General features: G+C 42.6%; 1 protein-coding gene and 1 non-coding gene across 2 annotated transcripts in view; both read right to left on the bottom strand.

Moving 5' to 3' along the window:
• LOC121848150 (anillin-like) overlaps positions 1-20,519 on the bottom strand; it is a 36,860-nt gene extending 16,341 nt beyond the window's left edge. The window contains exons 1-13 of the mRNA XM_042332492.1: positions 20,381-20,519; positions 14,250-14,397; positions 13,153-13,404; positions 10,853-11,184; positions 9,595-10,117; positions 8,338-8,528; positions 5,522-5,623; positions 4,508-4,691; positions 3,447-3,590; positions 2,337-2,527; positions 1,885-2,039; positions 414-561; positions 55-190 (exon numbers count right to left, since the gene is read on the bottom strand). Of these exons, the coding sequence (XP_042188426.1) occupies positions 55-190; positions 414-561; positions 1,885-2,039; positions 2,337-2,527; positions 3,447-3,590; positions 4,508-4,691; positions 5,522-5,623; positions 8,338-8,528; positions 9,595-10,117; positions 10,853-11,184; positions 13,153-13,404; positions 14,250-14,397; positions 20,381-20,398 (2,524 nt within the window). The 5' untranslated portion in view covers positions 20,399-20,519. The remainder of the gene's footprint in view (positions 1-54; positions 191-413; positions 562-1,884; positions 2,040-2,336; positions 2,528-3,446; positions 3,591-4,507; positions 4,692-5,521; positions 5,624-8,337; positions 8,529-9,594; positions 10,118-10,852; positions 11,185-13,152; positions 13,405-14,249; positions 14,398-20,380) is intronic.
• trnaa-cgc lies at positions 1,136-1,207 on the bottom strand. Its single transcript has one exon. It is a non-coding gene; the product is annotated as a tRNA-Ala (tRNA).
• Positions 20,520-25,239: the final 4,720 nt, after the last annotated feature.

Here is a 25,239-nt window from a genome sequence, read left to right as displayed (position 1 = left end):
TGTAACAAAACAGCTTGCACGTTCAGAGATTAAATGTCAGTTGGCTATTCTTACTGGCAATAAGTAGCAGCCTCTCAGCTTCAGCTTCTTGCTGAGATCCTTTCCCATGATCCTCATCTGTGCAGCAGTTTAAAGCCTGGCTGGCCTGGTGAATAACACTCTGCTGGATATTTATGTCATTGCTCAGATTCTTGGGATGACAGAAAATACAAACAAACAATTAACGATGTCATGGACTGTTCAAAGGTCACAATGCGAGGCTTACAGTTAAGAAATCTAGCACCCCAACAAGTTAAAGCCAAGCAAGCGGTACCACCCGTTTTAACATGGAAGTGGCATCAGGAATCTGACAGTGTTTCTTTAGAAATACCATGTTTTAGCATTCGGTAGCAATTAATCTGCATTAAAGTTACCTTCATCCTCTGTTTTATATTAACTGAACTTGGAGTTGCTGCCCGCCTTTCCTCAAGTCTTTGAGTAACATCCTCTTTGCGGACAATGATTTGTTTCACTGGGGGACGCTCGGTGGGTTTAATTCTTTGGGACCTGTAGGCATCAATGCTGTGCACAAGGAACAAAGTTAAGTATTTTACCAAACATATGCACCCACAAATCTAAAATAGAACTCCTGACTGAACATTGCCAGTGTAGCTCAATCCAGATGAAGTGCTTTCCACATAAGTTAACTTTGAATTGCTATTTGTAGGTATCAGTCCTTTATTTTTATTTCCTTTGCACCGCCAAGAAAATAAATAAAGCTAAAATGCCAAGCCCAACTAATGTTGCAGCGAGGTGCAAAAGCCACCAGTAGACCAGTAGTAAAATCCACAACCTTCTGCTTCAGAGAATAATAATAATCCTTGCATTTGATACGGCGTCTTATCACGTCTTCGAGACGTCTCAAAGCACTTCACAGAATATACTGTAAAGTGAAGTGACTGTATAGTTTTTGGTGGGACGAAAACATTGGCAGCCAATTGTAGCAACAGCAGTATCCCACAAACAGTTGTGGATTGAAATGACCAATTTTTTTTTTTTAAAAAACTCCCAGAAGGGCAACCAGGCCAATTGACTAACAACCGGGTATTTACTGCTGGGTAAACAGGCGTGTGGAGTAAGGAAACTTGCCCGCATTTTGTCCTGCCGGGAATCGAACCCAGGTCTCTCGCTTGCGAGGCGAATGCTCTAACCACTGAGCTACAGGACTTCACAAATTTTGGGACTATGTTACCAACTGAGCCAGGCTAATGCCTAAACGCAAGCAAACAATGTAAAATAAACCGAACGCTCGATAATAAGGCATTAATATAGATTGGAATAATTTTCTACAAAGAACAGGTACTTTTTGACCTCACATGATTTTCTCTTTGGTCAACCAGTCGGACTGACACATGTGGAAACTCATCACCGTGCTTAAGAGTATCCAAACCAAATAGAGTTCCATGCATCACACCTACACATGGAATTTCCTGGATTTGGAGTGGGGAATGCACACTCTCTTTCCAGAGGGACACTTCCTGCTTACCTAATTCTAGAGAGTATTAGGCGCAGGTTCGCAAGAGCCAAGGTTTGTGGACCCCAGAATGTGCAGTGGGGAACTGCTTGAATTTAACCAACTAAAATTGCAGATCTTGCCATTGAAAGTACCACTGATTGCCCAGTTAGGACTACCCCAAGCTTTAGGGCTTTGGCTTACAGGGCTAACGGGCTGTGTTGGATGATAGAATCATGGAATGATTCTGCTCCCAAACAATAGAAAAGCAACAAGAGACAAAACATCAGCAACTGAAACTGATAAATAGAACTACAAAAGGAGTATTCTTAAAATTACCTATGCTATTAACAATTCACATAAATACAATCAAGAGTATTCTGCAATTATACCTGTACAAAAGGTTCTGGTCATCGGTTGAAGACCCCATACTGTCCGTAGACTCTGCTCTGGTTAGTCGTGTTCGCTGGAACTTGCTTCTCTTTGCGTTGTCTGGAGTGTTATTGTTCTGTTTAGCTGGGCTGTTTAGAGCAGTTTTGGAGACCAGCTTTTGTATGCAAAAAAAACAAACTATGAATAGCATTTGATCCCCATTTTTAAAGTCCATAAAGAAGTTAGTACTCCTTGTACTTTGTTTCAACTGATGCAACTTACTAAAACGAACTATATCAAAATACATCTACTGTAGTTCAATAAGAAGTTGTTAATTTATTATTTAGCACATCAACTGCTGCCAGGATAGATCTACTTTGAAAACACACTGTACCTTGGTTAAATTATACAGGCTTTTGAAATATTATGCTGAGCAAAAAAAACAAGGGGATTCTGCCAAACTTGGTCTCACCTCTGGACTCGCAACAGCTAATGGAGCAAGCAGCGACATCGAGGATATGTTCAGTTCACTCTCTCTCTCCTCATCGTCATCCACATCTTCATCCTCTTCCATAACGCCCTCAAACAGTTCATTAATAACAGCCGAACTGTTAAGCTCATCGTCAACACTCATCTCAACTTCACTGACCTTTCCAACTTTATCTGCCAGAAACACAAAATGAAAATCATGTGTGAAATGTTTAATACATTCCCTGGTTTGATATGCTGATAAGCTGAAACTCATCAGGTTTAAGGAATCTGTAGTTCAATTTGCTTAGAAATCAAAAGCAGTTTCAGCTAAACTTGCACATTACCAGCACAAAATATTTGCAAGTTTAATGTACTAATGGACTAACCCAGTCATTAAGGCATTCACAGGTGGAAGAATACAATTACCCAGTAACATGTCTACCCAACCAAATCCCATCGACGAGTCAAAAGGCTGGTTAATCAACAATACCCTGATCTACTACAGAGCTGTTCAGCCCAGGTATTGGATCACAAAAAAGACCACAAGTTCAATATCATGAATCTGGCTTGTTGGGACGGGTATACTCTACGTCATCAAGTAGTGACGTTTTCAAAGAGACAAGCTCATTATGAAAGCAATTCTGCCTCCAAAGTATTGAATGACAGATTAGTATAATTTTTCTGCAAACCACTCCACAAGTCCAGATTTTCAGGAAATATTTCCATTGCACGCCTAAAAACTTCAAATCTTAAATGAGAACAATTTGAACATGTGCTCAGACATCCTAAGCTTAACCTCCACTGAACTTTGCTTCAAATGAGTCGTTAACTGCGATATCCCCAGGAGTGGAAATTCTGACAATGTGACTGAATGTCATATTTTGCACCAATGATTTAAAACTTTGAAATGAAGCATTAAGTTCTGGACTGGTTCCCACTAACAGCATATTACCAAATATAAGATGGTGCAGCTGAGTTTATACAAATCGACATGTCTTGTACTCTAAGTTGAAGGTGACAGTTTTTATTCATAACATTAACTTGACGAAGAGGTGAGTAAATATTTAAAGTATAACTGCCACATATCCAAAGTTAAAGAATGACTGCTCACCAGGATTTCTTTCATCATCACTCTTCTCATCATCTGAGGTACTCTCTATAACATTCAGTTGTTCAGACACAAACATAACCTTTCTGAGAGGACTTGATTTGGCAGGACTGGACGGAACCTTCTCCTTACATTCGATGGCAGGAGCTAGTGGATTTAAATAAAATAATTAATGTCACAGACTCATACAAAGGCACCAAAGTTGCAATACCTGCAAAACAAAACAATACCAAAAAATGAATCCCTTAATTATTTAATATGAGACTTGGATTTGGACTTGGTCCCTAACATAGTAGAACACAGTTAAAAGGTGCTCTCTTACCAGACATTCATTTATAAAGCAAATGAGTGTCCTGTGAACTCATCCTCCATCACAATAGCTATGAGCATTCCTCTCCTACAAAGGAAGCAATCTACCTCTTATAATATAATCCTTGCATTTTGATTCAGCGCTTTTCACATCTTCTAGACATTTCAAAGCGCTTCACAGAATATACTGTAAAGTGAATTAACTGTATATTTGTGGGTGAAACGTGGCAGCCAATTGCGCACTGGAGTGTCCCACAAACAGTCGTCAATTGAAGTGACAATTTATTATTGTTTCTTTTCTTGAGGGATTATTATCAGGCGTGGAGTAAGGAAACTTGCCCAAGGTTTCACCCTGCTGGGAATCAAACTCAGGTCGCTTGCCACTGATCTACAGGACTCCACAGGACTCCCCTTGGCACCATGGTTGAGCCTGGGAATTGCAGTCTTCACTCAAAATTTGCAATGGCAATTTCCAACAGCATCTCCAGCCTCAGAAACGTAATGATACAGCCAGCTGTCATTACCGATAACATTTTTAATCAAAATATTTTAAAAACTCAATTTTCTAAACTTAAAGAAAGGGGATGATATTTTAGTGATTGCAAACATTTCACTTTTTCTTAAGTTTGTAAAATATGCCTTGCGCAACAAGTGTGCAACAGAGCTTATACAATCATTAATGCCAAATATTTTCACTTTTCTTATCATAAGTGTTTCCAAGGGACTAACACATTTCTATAACAAAGTCTTTGTACCTGCAGATTCTGTGCTAGTTACTTTCACAGAGGAAGATTCACCCTCATGTACAGATATAAATTTTGGCTGTGGTTCTGAAGGAGCCTTGCAGGGTGGTTGAAGGGCTGCGGTGATATTCATTTGAGACTCCTGAGATTTTGCACTGGTTTGCTCAGAGGTCCCAAGGGGAGACACATCAGTCTCCTACAATAAAATGGAAAAGGGCAAATATTATCAATTTGATCATAAATGTCAAACTCGATACAAGAAATGAACATGCAATTGTGGAATATCCAGTTTATTCCACTCATGAGGATAACACAACTTTTTGATCAGACAAAAAAAGGGAGTTTTCTGTATCAACAGAAAAACTAGAACATTCCATCAATCTTGATATTCTCTTCATACAACGTGGGAGGAACTTTAGTAGATCTTAACCATTGTAACAGAGGGCATGAAGTGCAGATAGTTTCTGAGACCCAAATGTTCAACGTATTCAATCATCAGTCTTAAGAACATAAGAATTGCTCGGCGAAAGAAGACCAAAATCCATTCAGTTCCCCTTCCACCATCCCGGCAGTCGCAGGCACACGTCATGGCCCAGAAGTGTCATTGCTGTAGCAGTTTTAGCATTTAAAAGAAGGTTCTAAATTTCTGAAAGGACATCACTGCTGAATAAAAGCAAAAACTGCTACAGGTTTACTTGCATTCAACAGAAAATACATCTAACATTTTTTATGGGGGTGCTGGGAAAGTAGTAATTAAAGCAACTGCAGCAATAATAGTGATTTTCCCCGTCCCAGTCAACTACATTACTTAGCGGACATAAGGATTCGAACCCATGACCTTTTGTCTGTATTCCTCCTAGTAGTACTTATACTCGATTGGGCATCAAGGGAAATGCTGTTCACTAAAATCCCGACTCTTTTAGCACCAGTAGCAAAATCATTAGTCTTTCTTATCACCATAGAATTTCTGAATGACAAATTAGTCAGTGGTTTACATGAAATATACATATCAAAAGCATTTCATACCTTGGGCTGCTTGGTAAATGAGCTTTCTCCTTTTTTTTCCGTAGCACCGACGTTGCCTCCCTGAAAACGATTGCGAATATTGGCCAGCTCTTTCTCACGCTCCTGAAATAATTGCAAAAGCAAGACTATAAAATAGGACACAACATAACTGGCTTGAGGCTGATTTCCTGGACTATCGCTATTCTGATAAAGTAATTTCCACATAAAATCCTGGAATAGCCTCAACTTTCATCATCTACATGTCACAAAATCCCTGAAGCAATCTTGTTCGGATTTTGCCAGTGTGTTTCCTTTGATTCCAACTTCCAACAACCTTCCTGGCTGACAACGCTAGCTAACTGAACCAGTGGACCTATGTCACTCAATTCCTCAGCCTTGCCTCATTCTTGCCCATCTTCAGGTCTCGCCTGAAGATCTTCGACTGTGCCTACGGTATATAAATGCAATTTGTTGCTGAGTCTGAGCTCAGCCCTCTCCACAGCCAAAAAATGTTCCATGCTTTTGTCCCCATAAGGCTAGATTTGCCTGATGTTCTCCTTTGCTCCTCCTACATACACTCCAACTCATCCGAAGTTCTGCACCCATATTATCTCACCTTCAGGGTTCTCTGCGAAGGATTATTACTATGTGGGCTAAACTATTACTTTTTCCAGAGATGCAACTCCTACATGATATGACTTTCTGCAAGTATTAAGATTAGCAAACCCAATTTCTGCATCTTCAGACGTGGCATGTTTCAAACAACATGGTAGCACGGCTCATGAGCTAGGCCAATAGAAAAGTCTGGCCACACCTTTCCCGAATTTCCTGCCATAATGACCTATGTCCACTACAAACCGCGCTCTCTCTGTGACTGTGTGCGTGTCTGTGATCAGGGCTCCCTCTGCCTCCTTGTCTTCCTCGAACTCTCTGCCGCCTTCGACACTGTCGACCACTCCATCCTCATACACCGCCTCTCCTCTTTACTTAATCTTCGCAGACCTGCCGCCTGGTTCGATTCCTATTTCTCTCACCATCTCCACTTTGTTGCCTCTAACGGTCCCTCCTCCAGCCCCCGCACTGTCATGTCTGGCATCCCCCAGGACTCTGTCCTTGGCCCTCTCCTCTTTAATATCTACATACTCCCCCTTGGTGACATCACCCACAGACATGGGGTCAACTTCCAAATGTATGCGGATGACAACCAACTATCTTTCTGCCTCCACCCTCAACTCCAGGACCACTGCTGTCCTGACAGACTGTCTGTCGCACATCAAGTCTTGGATGAGGGCAAATTTTCTACAGTTGAATGTGAACAAGACTGAGGCCCTCCTGATTGGCTCGCGCCAGTGCCTCTGCACCTCAGGCTCTGGCAGCATTAACCTCCATGGTTGCACACTTCAACTCACCGCCAGTCAGGAGCCAAGGTGTCTTTTCTTCCCCCACATCCAAGCCATGACCCGCTCTGCCTTCCCTCACCTCCGTAACATCGCCCGACTCTGCCACTACCTCACCCCTCAGGCCGCTGAAACTCTTGTTCATGCCTTCATCACTTGCAGGCTCGACTACGCAAACACCCTGCTTGTCGGCCTTCCCAACCTCCCTCCACAGGCTGCAGATAATCAGGTACTCTGCAGCCCATGTCCTCTCCTGCACCAAACTCCGTGCCCCCATCTCCCCCATTCTCGCCCGACTTCATTGGCTCCCTATCCTTCAAAGGATCCAGTTCAAGATCCTGGTCCTCACCTACAAAGCCCTCCATGGCCTCGCCCCAGCCTAATAATAATAATAATACTTGCATTTGATATAGCGCTTTTCACGTCTTCTAGATGTCTCAAAGCGCTTCACAAAATATACTGTAAAGTGAATTGACTGTATATTTGTGGGCGAACCCTACCTCTGTGACTTCCTAACCCCTACCAACCCGCCGCTCCCACCGCTCAGCTGGCTCCAGCCTGCTCCACGTCCCCCGTCCCACCATTGGTGGGAGAGCCTTCAGCCACTCTGCCCCCAACCTCTGGAATTTCATCCCCCAATCACTCAGTCTTGGCCCCTCCTTAGCCTCCTTCAAGTCCCGCCTCAAAAGCCTCCTCTTCAACCATGCCAGTGGCCACCTCCCTTCCCCTCCCTTCTCCCCCCGACCCCAACTCGGGTCTGAAATGCTGTACACTGTCCAGTGCCTTGGGACGTCCTCCCGATTTGAAAGGCGCTATACAAATGTAATCTTGTTGTTGTTAGTGTGCGTGTCTCTCTCTCTCTGGATCTCTGAGTCTGTCTCTCTCTCTCTGGGTCTGTGTTCAGTGCCGGCACTGAGAGGCAGGAGGTGGTGAGCTCCTGTAGCTTCGCGGTGTCCCCCACCACCTCCACCCAAAAAAAGGCCACTCAATTTTTGTTCAAGAAGCAATTAATAATTTGTTTTGCAACAATCTAATGTGTTATTTCCTTATGTTTAGTTTTTAATCAATAAAGTGAAAAAATGTAGCAATAAAATGTACCTCAATAGCACCAATCAACAATCACATTTTCCCCCACAAAATCTAACAAAACCCTCAGCACTGCTAGCAACAAGCTCTGCAATTTTTCTCAAAAATGTCCGTACTTTTCTATTAGCCCAGCTCATGAGTTCCTTTTTCAACCACCTAGCACAGGTGAAGAAGCTTCCTACAAAAACCAATGGGTTGCATAAGGCTCTCATACTCAACTGGTATTTATATAACAGCCTGGAAGAAACCAAGACAGTTCTGCTCCACTCACTTGCGCTGGAGAGATTAAAATAAAAACACGAGTGGTCTACAAATGTAGATCAGACCCCTCACCAGTAAAATGCAAAGTCAGACCTGTTTAAGCTGCTGCGTGAGGCTTGCTGTGGTGGAGAGCTCCTGCTGTTTAAAAAGCCTCTCCTGGATGGCTTTTGTGTTTGGAGTAACAGGAGATTTCAGCCCAGGAGTTGGTGCTTTGGGGTTTGATGCACTCCGCTCCTGGCAGCGTTCACTAAACCTTTCCAGGAAAGACTTCACCCCTGTTCCACCTACAACACATTGGGAGATTTGCAAGGACAATTACGATTACGGTAGGGTATGCCATTAATTCAAATAGTAAAATAATAATCCTTGCACTTGATCCTTGCCTTTCACGTCAGGAGACATTCTCAAAGCGCTTCACAGGAATGTACTGTAGAGTGTAATGCCTGTGATAATTTACGCACAGCAACATGCCACAAACAACTATCAAGTGATTGATCCAAGTTGATTTGGGGGATTGTTGATCATGACACTGGGAGAAACTCCCTTCTCTTTTGAACAGTGCCAACAAACCCCTAAATATAAATTGGTCACTCACACCATGGATTTTTGCGGGACATTGTAGTGTGCAATTGGCTCCAAAAATACAGTCAATCCACATCTCAATTACATGATAAGGCGCTATACGAAATGCAAGGATTATTAATATTATATGAACAAGAGAGATAACATTACTAGTACCAGCTTTCAGTTAGTTTTTCCTGTAACCAAATAAAAAGAACCAGCCCTTCATGGTTAAAAGGGCACTGAGCTTTCTACAGGACTAGGAGTTATTCAGCTATGAGACCAGTAGATATTATTAAAAGTGTTGTGGTGCCAATTCAAACATGACAATGTATTAGTAACCACGTGCTATTCCAGGAAACTGACCAGAACAATGTGGCCTGGAACAGCTTATCTGCCTTCTTGACAGCAGGTTGTGTCGGGAAGTAAAAGAGGAAGTCTCCCTCAAAAATCAGAAGCCATTAAGTTAAGAGTCAATATAGAGTAGAAACAAGATCAATATAGAAAACAGTAACAATTATCCGTCAAACTATTCGATACAATTGTCTGGCCTAAAGACATGAACAACAATTCCTCTTTCTGACTTTGCACAATGGTTTGTCCAAAACTGGCCTGAGCTTTCTATGGCCTGGACTTTGGGTGGAGTCTGTTGTTTCAGCAGCACTGCACGGGACACGAGATAAATTTTTAAAAATTGCTGCATTGAGTACAATTCTTAGCAATGTGATAATCAGCTTTCACTCCATTACTCTATTCACCCACATTATGGCAAAATTTGCAAAACTGTACCTGGGGTTAGATTGCCTCTGGACTGAAGCAGAGCAGTGGTCCCTCTGGTTGCCTGATCTCTAGGCTGGGTTTGGTGCTCGACAAACTCTCCTTTAGAAGGCAGTAGATTACGCTGTTCAGTTTTCTTTGGACTAGGGTTTACCTGATCCAGTTTAAGTGTCCCTTTAGGTGCCAGTAGCTTGGGCAACTCAGTTTTCTTCAGACCTGAGTTGGCCTGAGCTGACTGAAGTGGCCCTTTAGTTTCCAATGGCTTGGGCTCCTCAATTTTCTTCAGATTCAAGGTGGCCAGATTTGGGTTAAGTGGCCCTTTAGTTTCCAATGGCTTGGGCTCCTCAATTTTCTTCAGATTCAAGGTGGCCAGATTTGGGTTAAGTGGCCCTTTAGTTGCCAGGGTCCTCGGCTCCTCAATTTTCTTTAGATTCGAGCTGACCTGATCGGAGTTAATTGGCCCTTTAGTTGCCAGTGGTTTGGGCTCCTCAGTTTTCTTCGGACTAGGTGGAATCACTTTGGTTGATTGAACGGTCTAATAATAGGGAAGTAAAGAACATTTAGCAAAGGGAATTACATCTAATACTATGTTTAAACATCGGAAAACGAAGCGGACATCCCAAAGAAATCTTAGAAATTTTTTACTTTAGAAGACTAAGATCAAGGTATTGGTTATTTAATTGAAGAAAGAAATTTCCAGAATTAAAGAAAGTTATGTTTTCCTATGTTTCTGTTCCTTCATTTTGATTTGCTTCTTTTTCAAGGAATTCCGCACACACCCTCTTCCAGCTGAAAGGGCAGCTTCGATTCCTACACAAGCACAACTGTCTGTTGATTCTTCCACTCTCTCTTTCCGAAAAGACAAGCACATTTGAAACACGGAGCACCTAGGAGAATAACTGGTAGAAATCTGCAAGCCTCGTCCTTTTCTTACTGTCAGAAATCAGCAATAGAAAGTAATTTTGAACTAGGACATTTGCAAACATTGTATCACATATCCTTTTTTAATCCAAGTATCTGCCTGCAATTTATGGTTGTGGAAATGGCACACATAATAAAACAAAGGGTGCTTTAAATCAACAAACAATAGAACCGCAGATCTCATTTGGTTATCAAACAAATGATCTAACTATTTGAGGGTTCAATTTTGCTCCACTGATTTAATAGAACTCTTTTTTGCAAAATATTCACTTTGAAAAATAGGTAAAGATTCGCAGATTCTTGCTTTAGAAGTTACTTTTCAGAAACAGAACTGCAATCTTTCTCCTACCTGCAAGACAACGGGGGCTGGCTTATGGACGACTGTTTCCACAGGCCTTGGATCTTGCCGTTTAACACTGCTGCTGTTGACAGTAGCCGGGGCTCTGCCTGAAACTGGTAAACAAGCAGTACCAGGCTGTCCTTGCGGCTTGTTTTGCTTCGCAGTTGGGCGGCTCAAGTCATCCTCCCAGGATGAAATTGTTGCTGCAAGATTGTTCAAGCGTGCTCTCCTTCCAGCTGGAGTACCAGGCTGGACACTGGTCGGTGTCTGGTGAGGTGGTGGTGGAGATGCTTGCCTGCACAATTTTACTGGTGATGCTACATCTAAGTCAAATGCGTTACCTATTTGTGATGTAAAGACAAGCCATGATCAATTGAATCCCCTTGGCAATTCAAGTGCACTTCACAATGTGTCCAACAGCAGATGGTTTAAATAAGCATTTTCTTAAGAGTAGTTTGCCTAACAAGCGGTGCCTACAATTGGGGTTAGCAAACAGGTGATCAATTCTTTTACTGCAGTTTATATTTCCATATAATGCATTTCCCAGATTAAATACAGTGCCGACAAACTAGTGGTTATACAGTATTATGAAAAGGAAGAATGAAGATTTCTAATCTAAAACATTCCCAGCCAATTAAATTGTATTCTCTTCAACCTCATAGGAAATTCTTGCAATTTAATGTAATTTCCACAACTGCTCAGATCGTCATTTCAGACCAGCTTTATAGTGAAAGTCTCTTTATAATTACTTTCTTCTTTAACCTTCACGGTGCCATTCAACATTGCAAATTCATCTGAATTTTCAAACATCAGTTAACAACATGGGACTGAAAAATACATTTCATTAAAAAAAAATTCCACTGTACCTTAACTGGACTATGACTACAATTCTAAAGTTCTAAAAGTTGCTGCGCAGCTTCTGTTTGACCTGGATACGTCACTCTGGGGACCAGATCAAACTCAGTGTGAAAAATGCCCCAGACAGTAAGATGTCTGAAGGGTCTCACAATATTCATTTGATAGCAGCCCAGGAAAAATGACTCAAGCATTACATGAAACAAGTGCTGAAAGTACATTGATAGGGTATTTTACAGGAGGAGGCAAGAGGGGATAAAAGCTGACATTCTCGCCAGGCTATTACTGTACCAGTATTACTAGGCCAATCAGCCAGCTCAACAGCTATGCTTTTTATAAAGGAATTGAGGAAAGTTCGAGGAAAGTATGCACAAGGATCCATGGCCTTCATCGGACAAAAAAAAAAACAATACCCGCAAGCACGTTTTGTGAACATTTTGCAACGGTGCTGAGAATACATCAGCAGTGGCCTGGAATACCACTCATGGACGACCATGACTGCCATAGTGGGTTGGTTCAATTCCAGTTCAGTTCCGAGGAGACTTGCTTACCTCCCCCACCCCAGGAAGATAGAGCTATGATTAAAGAAAAATGTGTGTCTAAAAAAGTTTTACTTAAAAAAAATTATTCTTTGGAGGAAACAACAAAATTGTCACATTATGGTGACAAAAGGCACTTCCTATGGGTTTGCTACTAGCAGCAAATTAAAGTACAGAGGCCTCTAGTGGGAAAAGATGTGCATTTCTGGAGTTACTCAATATTACTTTTTTTTGTATTTTGTCTAATGTCTTTGTATTTTTCCCCATTTTGGAGGCCTTCATTGTGCTTCCTAATGCATCAAAATATATCTACCTGTTAAACACGCACCATTTTGTGGGGAGAGTGCAAAAGAATGCAGTTCTATAGCATTAATACCAACCAAGTCTTTTGTTAGTGCTGCATAAAAACAGTAAGTTTCATTAAAAAAGGACAATGCGCTCATCACAGTACAGAAGGTTTTCTTTGGTATTTCAAAGTGATATGATCTAAAATCTCCTTTGCAAAAAGAAAAATTACAAGCAATGTCATGATAACATGATGCATGAGCATTGTAATGATTTTAATACAATTTAGTCTCTTCCTCTCCTGAAGACCCTGACGTAGACCAGAGTACAGCTCCTCAGGGCCCAGCAGTACCATATCCAACAACTTATACTAGGTGTTGGCAGGCAATGTTGAAACAAATGGAACCAAGTCCAGTATCATCTTCACCAAATGCACATTTTTTTCAGTAGAGGCATTATTGATAAGGATTATAAACAGTAGGAGACTCAACATGGAGCCTGTGAGCTCAACTAGAGCCAGCCCCTCCCCTAAACATTACTTTTGCCTTCAATTTGAATCGTTAGCTCCAGTATATAAAAGGTCACAGTGAAATCTACAAATTCACTCTGCTGTATGCGATTAGTTCTTACCATCACCGTCCCAGTTCTGCCGCTGCGCAGCCAATTGCTGCATTCGATTCTTTACAGAGGCGGCTGTCGATTTAGGGTTCACATCTTGCACTTCCTGCTCCTGGACTAATTCGGCAGGTTGGCTTGCAGGAGGTACTACAACAGTAGTAGCCATAGGAGTTTCTGGCTCCTTGTTTTCCACACCAGAAACTGCCGTTTCAACTTTGTCTGAACAGCGTCTTTTGGATGGAGAAGGCTTGGTAGAATCTTTCACTGAATAAACCAAAATAGTATTTGTTAGTACATATGCATGATGTGCAGAGAATACTTGATATTTAGACAAAAGTTATACCACAAGTGATTCTACACTAATATAAAATGCAAGGAATGTAAATTGCAATTTGGTAAACAAACATTTAAATGCTCAAGTTCTGGCGAAGGCAGTAAGCAGTTGTCTTACACATTACAATCAATTGGCCACAGTGCCTGGGATAAAAGAGAAAAAAAAGTCAGGATTCCTGCCTCATTACCATTCAAGAAACCTTCTTTTACATCTGTGCAAGAACAGAATCGTAGGTTTTCAGTGGCCATTTAAGACGGGCATCAAGACACAAATTTATAGCCCCGGCAAGAGTTCGCACTTTCAAAAGAAAAATTGCAAAAACACAAGAACAAAACACGCTATTCAGTCACGCAAGAGTTCAACGGACAAATCACTAACTAGAAAGCCATCCTTGTTCAGGACTACAATAGTTTGGCTGTTTGACTACAACACAGTTTGACTCAAGCTCCCAAATTTCAAGATTAAATGATGCATACACATCTTGGAACAGAAATATTACTCTCATAGGATGCTGAATTTTGCACTTTCTATATAAAATTATATTTCTGGCATAAACAATAATAATACTTGCATTTGATATATAGCACCTTATCACATCTTCGAGACATCTCAAAGCACCTCACAGAATATACTGTAACATTAATTGACTGTATATTCTGTGGGTGAAACACGGCAGCCAGTTGCAGACAGCAGTGGATTAAACAAACAGTCGTGGATTAAAGTGACCAATTTATTATTATTATTTTTAATATTTCTTCTACTGAATAACTCTTACCTTCCTCAGCAGCTTCTGAAGGTTGGTTATTTGCTTCACACAAAGGTTCCCTGATCCTTTTTGCAATTTGTCGTCCAGCTGCCGTTGGTCTTTCAGACATCTTTTTCTGGAGATTTTCTCGTCGAGCTCGCGTTCGTTCAAGTAGTTTCTAGAGTAGCAACAATTCAATATACGACATTACATAATAAGTGGAAATCACGTCAATCATTAAGAACCATTTAATTATTTGATATTTCAATAAGTCCCTAATTTCACCGAATTTTTTTTGCTCAATTCCCCTCGAATCCTGTTAAGAAAAAACTCCCTTCTGTATTGCCATGGGATCTTTAAAGTTCACCTCACGGGGAGATGGAACCTTGTTTTTTTAAAAATTTATTTTAGCAATGCTTTAAATGAAACAGTTTAGGGGATGAGATGTGGGATTTAATGCTTGCTTTGCCCAAAGTTCTTAGTACTTTAGTAAGTCCAGTAGTTTCTTCAACCTCTGAAATGACTGCCTATTTATCTGTAAACAGAGCTTTAAATAACGATTGCTGGACTCTTGCCAAAAAGACTCTTCCTTCAATTTAGGTAGAAGTGCTCAGAGGATAAGAAACTTCAAATGGCTTTAGTTGAGGGTATCAAATCACAGCTCTTCACAGGATATATTTACATACCTATAAGTACAATACTAAACATTGAGTTAACCTTGACAATACCTAGATGTGACTATTACAAAGGTCAGAACCGAACACAGCATGCTAAGAACTACATTGGCAGGTAAGATAGAATGACTCAGTAACCAATTGAAACATACCGGAAATTAATTTATAAGATACAACTCATGCATTTTAACATGGCAATAATTTAAAATGGGTTAACGGTAACTTTTATAAAATAGCTAACAGCGCTCTTAACTGACCCAGTTAACGCTTACTGATACAATACATTGTTAACAGTGCTTCAGGCAGGGTTAGTTACCATGTATGATCACATCATTGTGGGTGGGGGAAAACATAAATCCACATACCTACACTGTAATGCAGTCACTGATGCAATTGTTTTAATGATTAAGAACTATGCAAGGAAAGTGCATTGTTAGTTACCACGAGCAAGTGAATAGAAATATATCAGGTCACTTTAAAAAAAAGCATATAAGAGAGAATTATTTTATTATTTACTGTAAATTGAAGCAAAATGCTTGACAAATCTTTGCCAGACATTACCTAAAATGACCTAATGAATAACTTTGTATTTTTTTATATAAAATAACACTTGTTCTTGGGTCGGTTGATTTTTCCTGCATTCATAACCACTTGAATAGCAATACATTTGCCTTGATCTTCCTTTCCTCCCTCCTCAATGATCCCTATTGAGCCTATGGAGGGAGGGCCTCCCCAACTCCTCCCTCCACAGGCTGCCGATCATCCAGATCTCTGCAGCCCGTGTCCTTTCCTGCACTCTGCTCCGCGACCCTATCACCCCCATCCTCGCCCGACTCCACTGGCTTCCCATCACACAGAAGATTCAGTTCAAGATCCTGGTCCCCACTTCAAAGCCCTCCACGGTCTTACCTCTCTGACCTCCTAACCCCCTACCACCCTGTTCGCTCCCTCCGCTCAGCGGGCTCCGGCCTGCTTCATGTCTCCCACTTTCTCGCCCCACTATAGGCGGGCGGGCCTTCCGCCACTCTGTACCCACCCTGTGGAACTCCATCCCGCAGACCCTTCGTCTCGCCCCCTCCCTCGCCACCTTCAAGACCCACCTCAAGACCCGTTGTCTGTCCAGTGCCTTGGGTCATCCTCCAGACGTGAAAGGCGCTATACAAATGTAATTTTGTTGTTGTATTGCCTTTGTGAAGCCCTAAGATATTCATTCTATAATCAAAGCACCATATAAAGTAAAACAGTTAGCATCTCATGGCCAAGCAGTTATTGCGGACTAGGAAGGTTCAAAAAAGCAGTTATATAAATTCCAGTACCGTACAGTACTGAATTTGGAGTTTTGAACTCACTCTGCTGTAAATCTATCAACAGCGCTTCATTCATCCAGGCAACTGAATATTTTAGGAGTTGAATCATTGTGGTTAACGAAAGATTTGGATTTCAATCACTTGGCTTCATTACTCCAATGATCTACATTTCATTTTGCCACATCGCACTTTCTTCTGATTTAAGAGGACAATTATGTTTTAAACAGCATTGGAATGTGTTGAAGCATTTGCCAGTTCTGCCAACCAAACCCTCTGACCAAATGTTTATTGAAACAGATCGTTCATTCCTCAAGAATGTAGGTTTGACACGTGACTCAAAATTCAAATTTTACTGGACTAACTGGTCTCCTGTACAAGTGATTTGAAAACACCGGACAAGATTTTAAGTTTTATTTATCACAGCCTATCTCAGCCCTTTTTAAGGACCTTGGACAGGAAAACTATTTGTCTTCAAGTATAATGCAAAGCAACTCATGCATTACAAGTTGAGCTTTCAGATTTGAAGCAGAAAATGTTTTTTGAAGTATTGTCCTATATTAATTAAGCTCGAGGTCAAAAACAATTAGAGGGGAAAAAGAATAACAGAAACTTAATTGCGAGCTTTGAAAAAGGTGAATCTCATTATTGCAACCGTGTGATTAGCAATACTCATTCAGTACAATTGATTGGATTTTTCACTCATTCTGCCCCCACTTTCTGAAAATCCACCTCATTCTCTTCCTCGCCACCTTAACATCCACCTAAAGATCTTTCTTTTCAACTGTAACTTTGGTCACCTCTCAACCCCCACACCCCACCTTCACCACCTTCCTCTGCTTGCCCCAGCTATGGCGCTGTGAAATCTTTAAGATGCCCTAACGACATGAAAGGCTCTGCTTTTAAATGTAAAACTGTTGTTGTGGTTAAATTAAAAGATTTTAGAGCCGTTATTCTAAAAGTAATTAGATGAGGCTAGCAATACATTAAATATAAAGTATAAATTCTTATATTATTATTCTCTCTCCCCATGGAACCTTAGTTTAGAAAAGCAAGCACCTTCTTCTCCCCAACCAGTATATAGTGCTTTGGCACATCCAGTATTAACCAGTGGTAATAATAATAATCCTTATTATTATTAATAATTAAATAATAATAATCCTTGTATTTATCATGTCTTCAAGACGTCTCAAAACGCTTCACAGAATATATTGTAAAGTGAATTGACTGTATATTTTGTGGGCAAAATTATCGGTTGGGAAATTATTATTAACTTCCATGCTAATCAAGGCTTTTGCAGGAATCCAACCCCATCACTTGACGACTTCCAAAAATGGATTTATCGCTAGTGAAAAATTACCAGCTATTTGCATTATAGTGTATCTTTTCTTCACATCTGTTCACAAGGGGCCACCAGGAAGCTGCAAACCAGTCAACAGTACAAGTTAAGCTGTTTTAAGGAAATGGCGATGGGTGGGACTGAAACAAAATAACTAGTGTACTATACCTTTCTTTACATAAACCAGACAGGGGTAATAACTAACTTTTAACACACATTTTCAAACAAATTCATGCAACTGTACTTGTAATAATTAGCAATGAAATACTATAAACCTAGATTGAGTACAGCCTTCAGTTTTCTATCTTTTTAAATTTGTCATTATTTTGGTGTTGACACTGCACATCATCTAGTATTAAATTCTACGAATACTACCTTCTTCCACGTCACCATTTTTGATCGTGTTCAACAATCAATGTCCCTATTGAAACAGTTTACTCTAGAAAAACATATGGAGGATAGGTTATAATTTGATATGGGACAAAACAGCAAAATAAACTTTATTTTTAAAAGACCTTGACAATGCTTTTGGTGATAGAAGGTTTGCCGACTGTGATAACATGCATTTAGAATCATCTGCTATCATACAGGGGGTCAGACTCCGTCTCTGTCAAGCCCTCTGGAACACTACCCTGTGTGAAGGGTGCTACATAAATACAAGTTGTTGTTGTTCACATTCACTTCCTTTAATCTTACCCAATCAAATCTGACTCCCTAATGCAATAACCTACAACCCCCACCTCGCTTTATAATAATAATCCTTTCATTTGATATAGCATCTTTCACAACAGGAGGCAGTCACAAAGCGCTTCTCAGGATTTATTGTAAAGTGTAGTAAAGCTATATTTTTGCATGCGAACATGGTAGTCAATGTGCACATAACAATGTTCCTCAAACAGCCATGGGTGTATAGTCAAATTTATCTGGGGGGTTGTTATCTATGACACCAGGGGAAACTCCCTTCTCTTTTTGAATAGTGCCATAGGATCTTTAAAGCCAACCTGACCAGGCAGACTGGACTTTGGTTTAACATCTCACCCGAAGCTGGCACCTCAGCAATGCCGCACTCCGCAGGCAAAACATTGGAGTGTCAACCAAGACTATTTAAGTTCAAAGTCTCACCCTGGGGCTTGAACCCACAACTTTTTGAATGAGAGGCTATCAACTGAGCTCGACTGATAAGTTATGATCTGAGCATATGAACTCAACTAATGATTTGACATTGTTGCATGATAGTTGGGGTTGCACCACAAGTGGGTTTATTAAATTGGCCAGGTTACAAATCTCACTCCAAAATACCACATAGCTTAGCAAATGTGTTTCACGACCAAAATTGTATGCAGTATGCCAAATACAGCCTGCCCAAAGCATGAAGGGCCCTGAATTTAAGCAGAATAACCTCACAAGACCACTGTTCCTTGCTAATTCACAGATGTTCCTTTCTTGGAAGATGGTATACTAAATCCACTGTTCCACTGACCAGCTTTCAAAAGGTGTGCGAAAGTCACGAGAGCTGCTGCATATCATTTTTGACATACCTGCTGGCGATTTCATGACATGCGTGTTCATTTAAATCATCAAGCTGCTATTAGTCTGACCGTAGCATCTGATTTACCGTAGGAAACCCCCTTGCTTTTTTTTTTGAAACAAATATCAGAATCAATATCAATGGCGGAACGCAATGCAAACTTTCCACGCAGATCCTATACTTGATATTATGCAGTCGTGCTAACGGTATTGTGCAATACCTTCGAGACGGTCCAACAAAACCATTAAGAACAGCGGTCGAGAAGTGACAACAACGACAACAAGATTGCATTTATAGAGCGCCTTTCCTCACGTCGGGAGGGACGTCCCAAGGCGCTGGACAGTTGGGTCGGGACCCGATCGGAGGGGGTGGGGGGGGGGGAATGGTCAGGGGGAGGGGGGGTGGAGAGAGGAGGGGGAGGGGAGGGAGAGAGGAGGGGGTAGAGAGTCGAGAGGGGAGCTGAAGGCTCGGTCAAAGAGAAGACCCCTCCAGTAGCAGCAATGCCTGGGGGGAAGGGGGTGAATACAACATGGACAGAGGCGGCCCCGGGGGGGGGGGGGAGGCGCAGGGCTGGAGGGGGAGGCGGCCCCGGGGGGGGGGAGGCGGCCCCGGGGGGGGGGAGGCGGCCCCGGGGGGGGGGGGGGAGGGAGGCGGCCCCGGGGGGAGGGAGGCGGCCCCGGGGGGGGGGGGGGAGGGAGGCGGCCCCGGGGGGGAGGGAGGCGGCCACGGGGGGGGGTTGCGCGGGGCGGCGCAGCTCATCCCTCCCGAGCCAGAATTTGTGAGTTTTCGGGACGGGACCGGGGTCGGGGCTGAGGGGAGAGGAAGAAAATAATACGAGTTCTTTTTTTGTATATATATATATATATATATAAAACATATATATATATGTACATATATCTATAGCTAATGTGAAGAAGGTATTCCTGAGTGAAAGGGGGTAAGTCGGACTCCCACACTTATCCAACGGGCAACACCCGGGACAAAGAAACAGGACCCGCCCGGGGGGGGGGGGGGGGTCCTCCCCTGATCCTACTAAAAGATCATCGGCCTCCGGACGGACCCAGTCATCGCCACCCACCCATCCATCTCCCTCCCTCCCGGGACGGAGGCCCCCCCTTCCCCTGGTGCCTCACCCCCCTGACCCCGGCTCCTTCACCTGCACCGCCACCCCCTCCGCCACAGAGAAGCCGCTTCCCCCCCCCCACCCTTCCCCCGTGTCGGGCAAGAAGAGGCCTGGAGCGGCCCGGGGACGCAGTTTCAGAGCAGAGAGGAGCAACACAGGAGCAGGGGAGCGGCGGGGAGGGTGGTGCTGGTACCTGGGTGTAGGGATCCATGGCGACCTTCCTCCTCGCTCCTGTCTCTCTCTCTCGCGCGCCCGTAAGCTCAGCTCTGGTTCAAATATTTGAATCTCAGCGCCGTTTAACGCCAAGTCGTCTGTGTTCGCAAAGCACCATGGGCCGCGGGGGGGGCGGGGTTACACCATATAAGGAAGAGGATGGTCGGTGGCCCACCTCCGGCACTGTCGCCAATCACAAACACGGGATCCGCTGACTGACAAGGCGGACTGTGCAATCGGCGACGTCGCTCTTTACAGAGACCCCGCCTTGTCCAGTCCCCCGCCCCAGACAGACGGACGGGCGGGTTTCACGCCCGATTGGGCGGGTTTGGTTGCACTGTGTGCCTGGGGGCTTCAGGCGGGTGCTTCATTTTTTTTTTTAAAAATTGTTTTTATTTAAACCTGCAAAACGCTTGCGGGTTTTTGTTTTCCCTTGAAGACCTTGCACGGTACTACTACTACTACTCATAATAATAATCCTCGCATTTGATATAGCGCCTTTCACGTCGGGAGGACGTCCCGAATCGCTTCACAGAACACACGGTCGAGTGAATTGACTGTATATTTGTGGGCGAACGCGGCGGCCAATTGCGCACAACAATGTCCCACAAACAGTCGTAGATTGAAAAATGACCAATTTATTATTGTTTTGGGTTTTGGAGGGATTATTATTAGGCTCTGTGTGGAGTAAGGAAACTTGCCCAAGGTTTCGCCCTCTGCCTGGAATTGAACTCAGGTCTCTCACTTGCAAAGCGAGTGCTCTAACCACTGAGCTATAGGACTCCACAATTTAAAGCGACCGCTCTCCTATCCAAAGAAGACAAAGCGTAATATTTAGGGCTGGTGTTTGGTGGACTTTGGGCTACAAACGTGTTTTAATCTCTGGCCGCCCTGATGTTGGGGAGCCTTACTCTGGAAATGTGGTGCCTTAGATAGTCCAAACCCTGAACGCGTCTCTTGAATACAATACAAACTTACGTTTATATAGCGCCTTTCATGTCGGGAGGACGTCCACGTAGTCCACGGCGGTTAAATCTGAAATCTGCTGACACAGCTCCAAGACGGTGCTCCCAATCGAGAGAAGCCATTGGCAGAGTGACCATGTTTTTGGCAGGCGATTTGCCAGCCGGCAGCACCGCCACGCTCTACTTCTTTAAATAAAAATGTCAGAGAGTGGGTGAGGTCAGCTAACCTGCGGAGACATGGCACTGGCTGGAAGTCAGATTCTGCAACCTGACTTGCAGCAACGGCGTTGAGAATAGTGTTGTGGGGGAGCGGAGACGGACATCTGTGGACATTGACATTTGGGTTCATTACACATCAATGCAGTTTACATTTATATCACTCCCTTCACGTCAGGAGGGCGTCTCAAAGCGCTCGACACTGCTGCCTGAGCACACAAGCTGGGGGTGGGTAGGCAAAAGTTGACCGAAAGTGCGGTCAAACCTAATTTTAGATCTGCAGCTCAGCAAATTCAAGAGTTTAATACTTATCTATTTGGCAAGTCATTCAATTGAGGCAGAAGAGATGCAGTGGTGTGGGTAGGCTTTTTAGTTTCTAGCTCATTACAGAGTACTAGGCATTAGTTGGCCAGAGCCAAGGAGTGTGCATTGAGGTACTGCTGGAGATACCAGCTAAAACTGCACAGCTTGCCATTGGGAGCTATCTGGCAAGCTTTCCCAGTGCTTGTCCGGCTAGAACCACCCTATCTATTAGGACTAAGGTTTGCAGGGTTAATAAGAGTTGAGTGAGAAGAGTCTCTGCCCCCTGTGATTGGTCTGCCCTTCCAAGATCTGCCGATGAACCAGGCTAACTGGAGCACCACTGATGCCCTGGAAGTAGAGAAGGATATAGTCAGGGCCTGAAGAGAAAAAAGTGAATAGTCTGGATGGTAGTGTTCCTGGAAATTTGGAGATGGAGGGCTCAGGACGCTGCTGCAAGATGGGGAGTGTGTTTCCAGGCCGATGACTGTAGTCAGGGTGGCAATGGTGTGGTGCGATCCTGATCAGTGTTGAAAAACTAGGGAGTTGGGACCGAAAGGATGAAAATGAGAGCCGTGGTCCCAAGATGGGAGAAAGAACAGGATCTTCAGCTCGAGCTGTTGTGGGCGAAGATAATCCCACGGTGAGTTGGATGGAAGGCGGTTGATTTGAAAATGATGCTGGGAAGTCTAGCGTGACATCACGGTCATCTTCTGGAACACTTGGTAATTACTGCGAAGATAGTATCCAGTCTTTGGATGTCTCAAAATCAAGAGTTTGATTGATGACTGAATTCAAAGCAGGATGATTAAAATGCAATGTAAATACGCATCTGCTGCTTGGCAGCACTTTCCGTGAGGGACAATTCCCATCACAGTCGGTAGAAAATTAGCCAACGGACTTCTGTCTACAGATTTGATGTAATCTCTTGTAAACTGCTGCCAAGCGCTGGGTATGTCTGGTAAGATATGATCCAAATTGCACCACAGATATGTATCTAACTGATATTGCTTTGTAGTTTGAGCAGATGCGCTCGTAATGCTTGCTGAGTAAAATCTTTCAAAGCTTAAGGTAAAATCATCCAGAAAGGCATTTTTGATGTTTTTTTTAAAAAAATTCAAGAAACCAATCAACACAAAGGTAAACCTCCAAATACACCCAGTGTTGCAACAGTGAGCAGTAGATTTTATTTAATTTTTAAATTGCAGTGAAATTTGCTTTGTTTTTAGTGGGTTGCTGAATGCAGCCCCCTAAGTGATTAATGACTTATCAGTGAGATTTCACAGTGAGCTGTTCATCTTTGTCACCGCTGCTTTCAATTATATATCACGGCATATTTGAACACATACATCTCAAGAACATTATGATGCTGAGTCCAGCTACAGGTCAGGGACACACAATGATAATAATCCTTGCATTTGTTATAGAACCTTTCAAGTTGAAAGGACATCTCAATGCAATGCACATGATTTACTGTGAAGTGGAGTAACTGTGTATAGCACTGGGACGCTATCCCGTGTGAAGGGCGCTATATAAATACAAGTTGTTGTTTTAGGCGAATGCCCAGTTGCACATGGCAATGTCCCACAAGCAGCCAAGAAATGACATTTTATTTACAGTGAAACTCTGATAAGTTCCCCTGGGATAAGTCATCAACCCCACATAACGAGTCATTCACTCAATATCCCAGCTATTCGAGAAACTGTACTTTGGATAAATAATCAACTCCGATATGTAGTCTTTTGAGCTATTTCCCTTGGTGTGACGAGTTATCAAAGTTTCACTGTATTTTTAAAAAGAAATTTGAGGGATTGTTGGCCAGGACAACTCGCTTCTCTTTTTGAGTAGTGTCATGGGATCTTTAACATCCACCTGAATAGGCCGATGAGACCTCATTTATCGTGTTATCCAAAGGATAACCAACAATGCACCCGCCCACCACCCACCCACCCACTCACCCACCCACCCAACACTGCCAATGGTTTATAGACTATGTGAGTTTTTGAATCCAAAACCTTCGGACTCAAAGGTAAGAATGCTATCAATTGAGCCAGGCTGAACCTTTTCCTCTGTTAATTTGGAACATACATACTAACATTCTCCTTAAATCTAATTATTTTATTGGATAATACATTATCAATATTAAAAAAAAATGTGGGTAACTATGCACTTTTCAACAGGTCGGATGTTAGTGCTGGGAAATGCAACACTCTCCCATTTTAGGCATCCAGTGTCAGATTTTTCTGAAAGAGTCAAACTGACATTTCTATGCTAACTAAAGGGGAAGCTACCTCACACGGAAGGCACTCACTCTATTTATAATCGTGTTCTCCTTGAAGCTCTTCCCTTTATCACATTTTAGCCGATCAACATTGCTCTGTTGTGTCCCTGAGGAGGGTCAGAACTGTTTGAAAAGTTGCCGCCACTTTCCAGGGACTGTAGTGGTTACTGGTGTTTCGAAGAGCTCAAGGCAATAACTGACATTCATCTCCAGTTTGTGAAAACACGATTGCGCAGTAAGTAGATTTTCAGCACTTTCCAAAGACATTTGTTTCTACTGGCAGTAATCAGTCCAGAGGTCAGTCAGCAAATTTAACAAATTGTTGAGGAACGTTGCTTCATACCTTGTGCGCCACTAGACAGTGCCTTTACCGATTTGAAGACCAAGTTCTAAAAAAATCCCCCCAAAAATCCTTGGTTTCAGTATAGCACCTTTCATGTCGGGAGAACATCCCAAAGCATTTCGCAGGTTACATTGTAAAGTGGAGTGACTGTTTTGTGGGCAAACACAGCAAATAATTTGGCACAGCAATATCCCAGAAACATATACAGTCAATTCACTTTGCAATATATTCTATGAAGCACTTTGAGACATCTCAATGACGTGATAAGCTGCTATATTAAATGCAAGGATTATTATTAAACAGCCACAGAGTGATTGACCAATTTTTAGTTTGGGGGATTATTGGTCACGACACTGTGAGAAATTCTCTTCTCTTTTCGAATAGGGTCTTTAATGTCCTCTTGGCCAGGTGGACAGGGCCTCATCTGAAGGACGGCATCTCCAACAATGCAACACGCCAGTACTGCATTGGAGTGTCATCTTAGACGTGTTCTGATGTGGGGCTTGAACACACAATCTTCTGACTCCGAGACAAGAGCGCTACCAAACTGAGGCAGACTGACTGTCTCAGAATGGGGAACTCCTTTATAATTATTTCCTTGCATTAGCAAACAGCATATGTTAGATTTTGCCATCTAATTTTAATTTCCTAAATAGACAGAAACCTAAGCTGCTCCAAATCCCTATAAATCCTGCTCTTTAACTGCCTATTAGAAAGCTCCCAAGAGTAGCCCA

Source organism: Callorhinchus milii, unplaced genomic scaffold (genome assembly GCF_018977255.1).
Source record: "Callorhinchus milii isolate IMCB2004 unplaced genomic scaffold, IMCB_Cmil_1.0 Scaffold2, whole genome shotgun sequence".
NCBI classification, from domain to species: Eukaryota; Metazoa; Chordata; class Chondrichthyes; order Chimaeriformes; family Callorhinchidae; genus Callorhinchus; species Callorhinchus milii.
The sequence above is the reverse complement of the archived record's forward strand: the minus strand, read 5'-3'. Positions and strand labels throughout refer to the sequence as shown.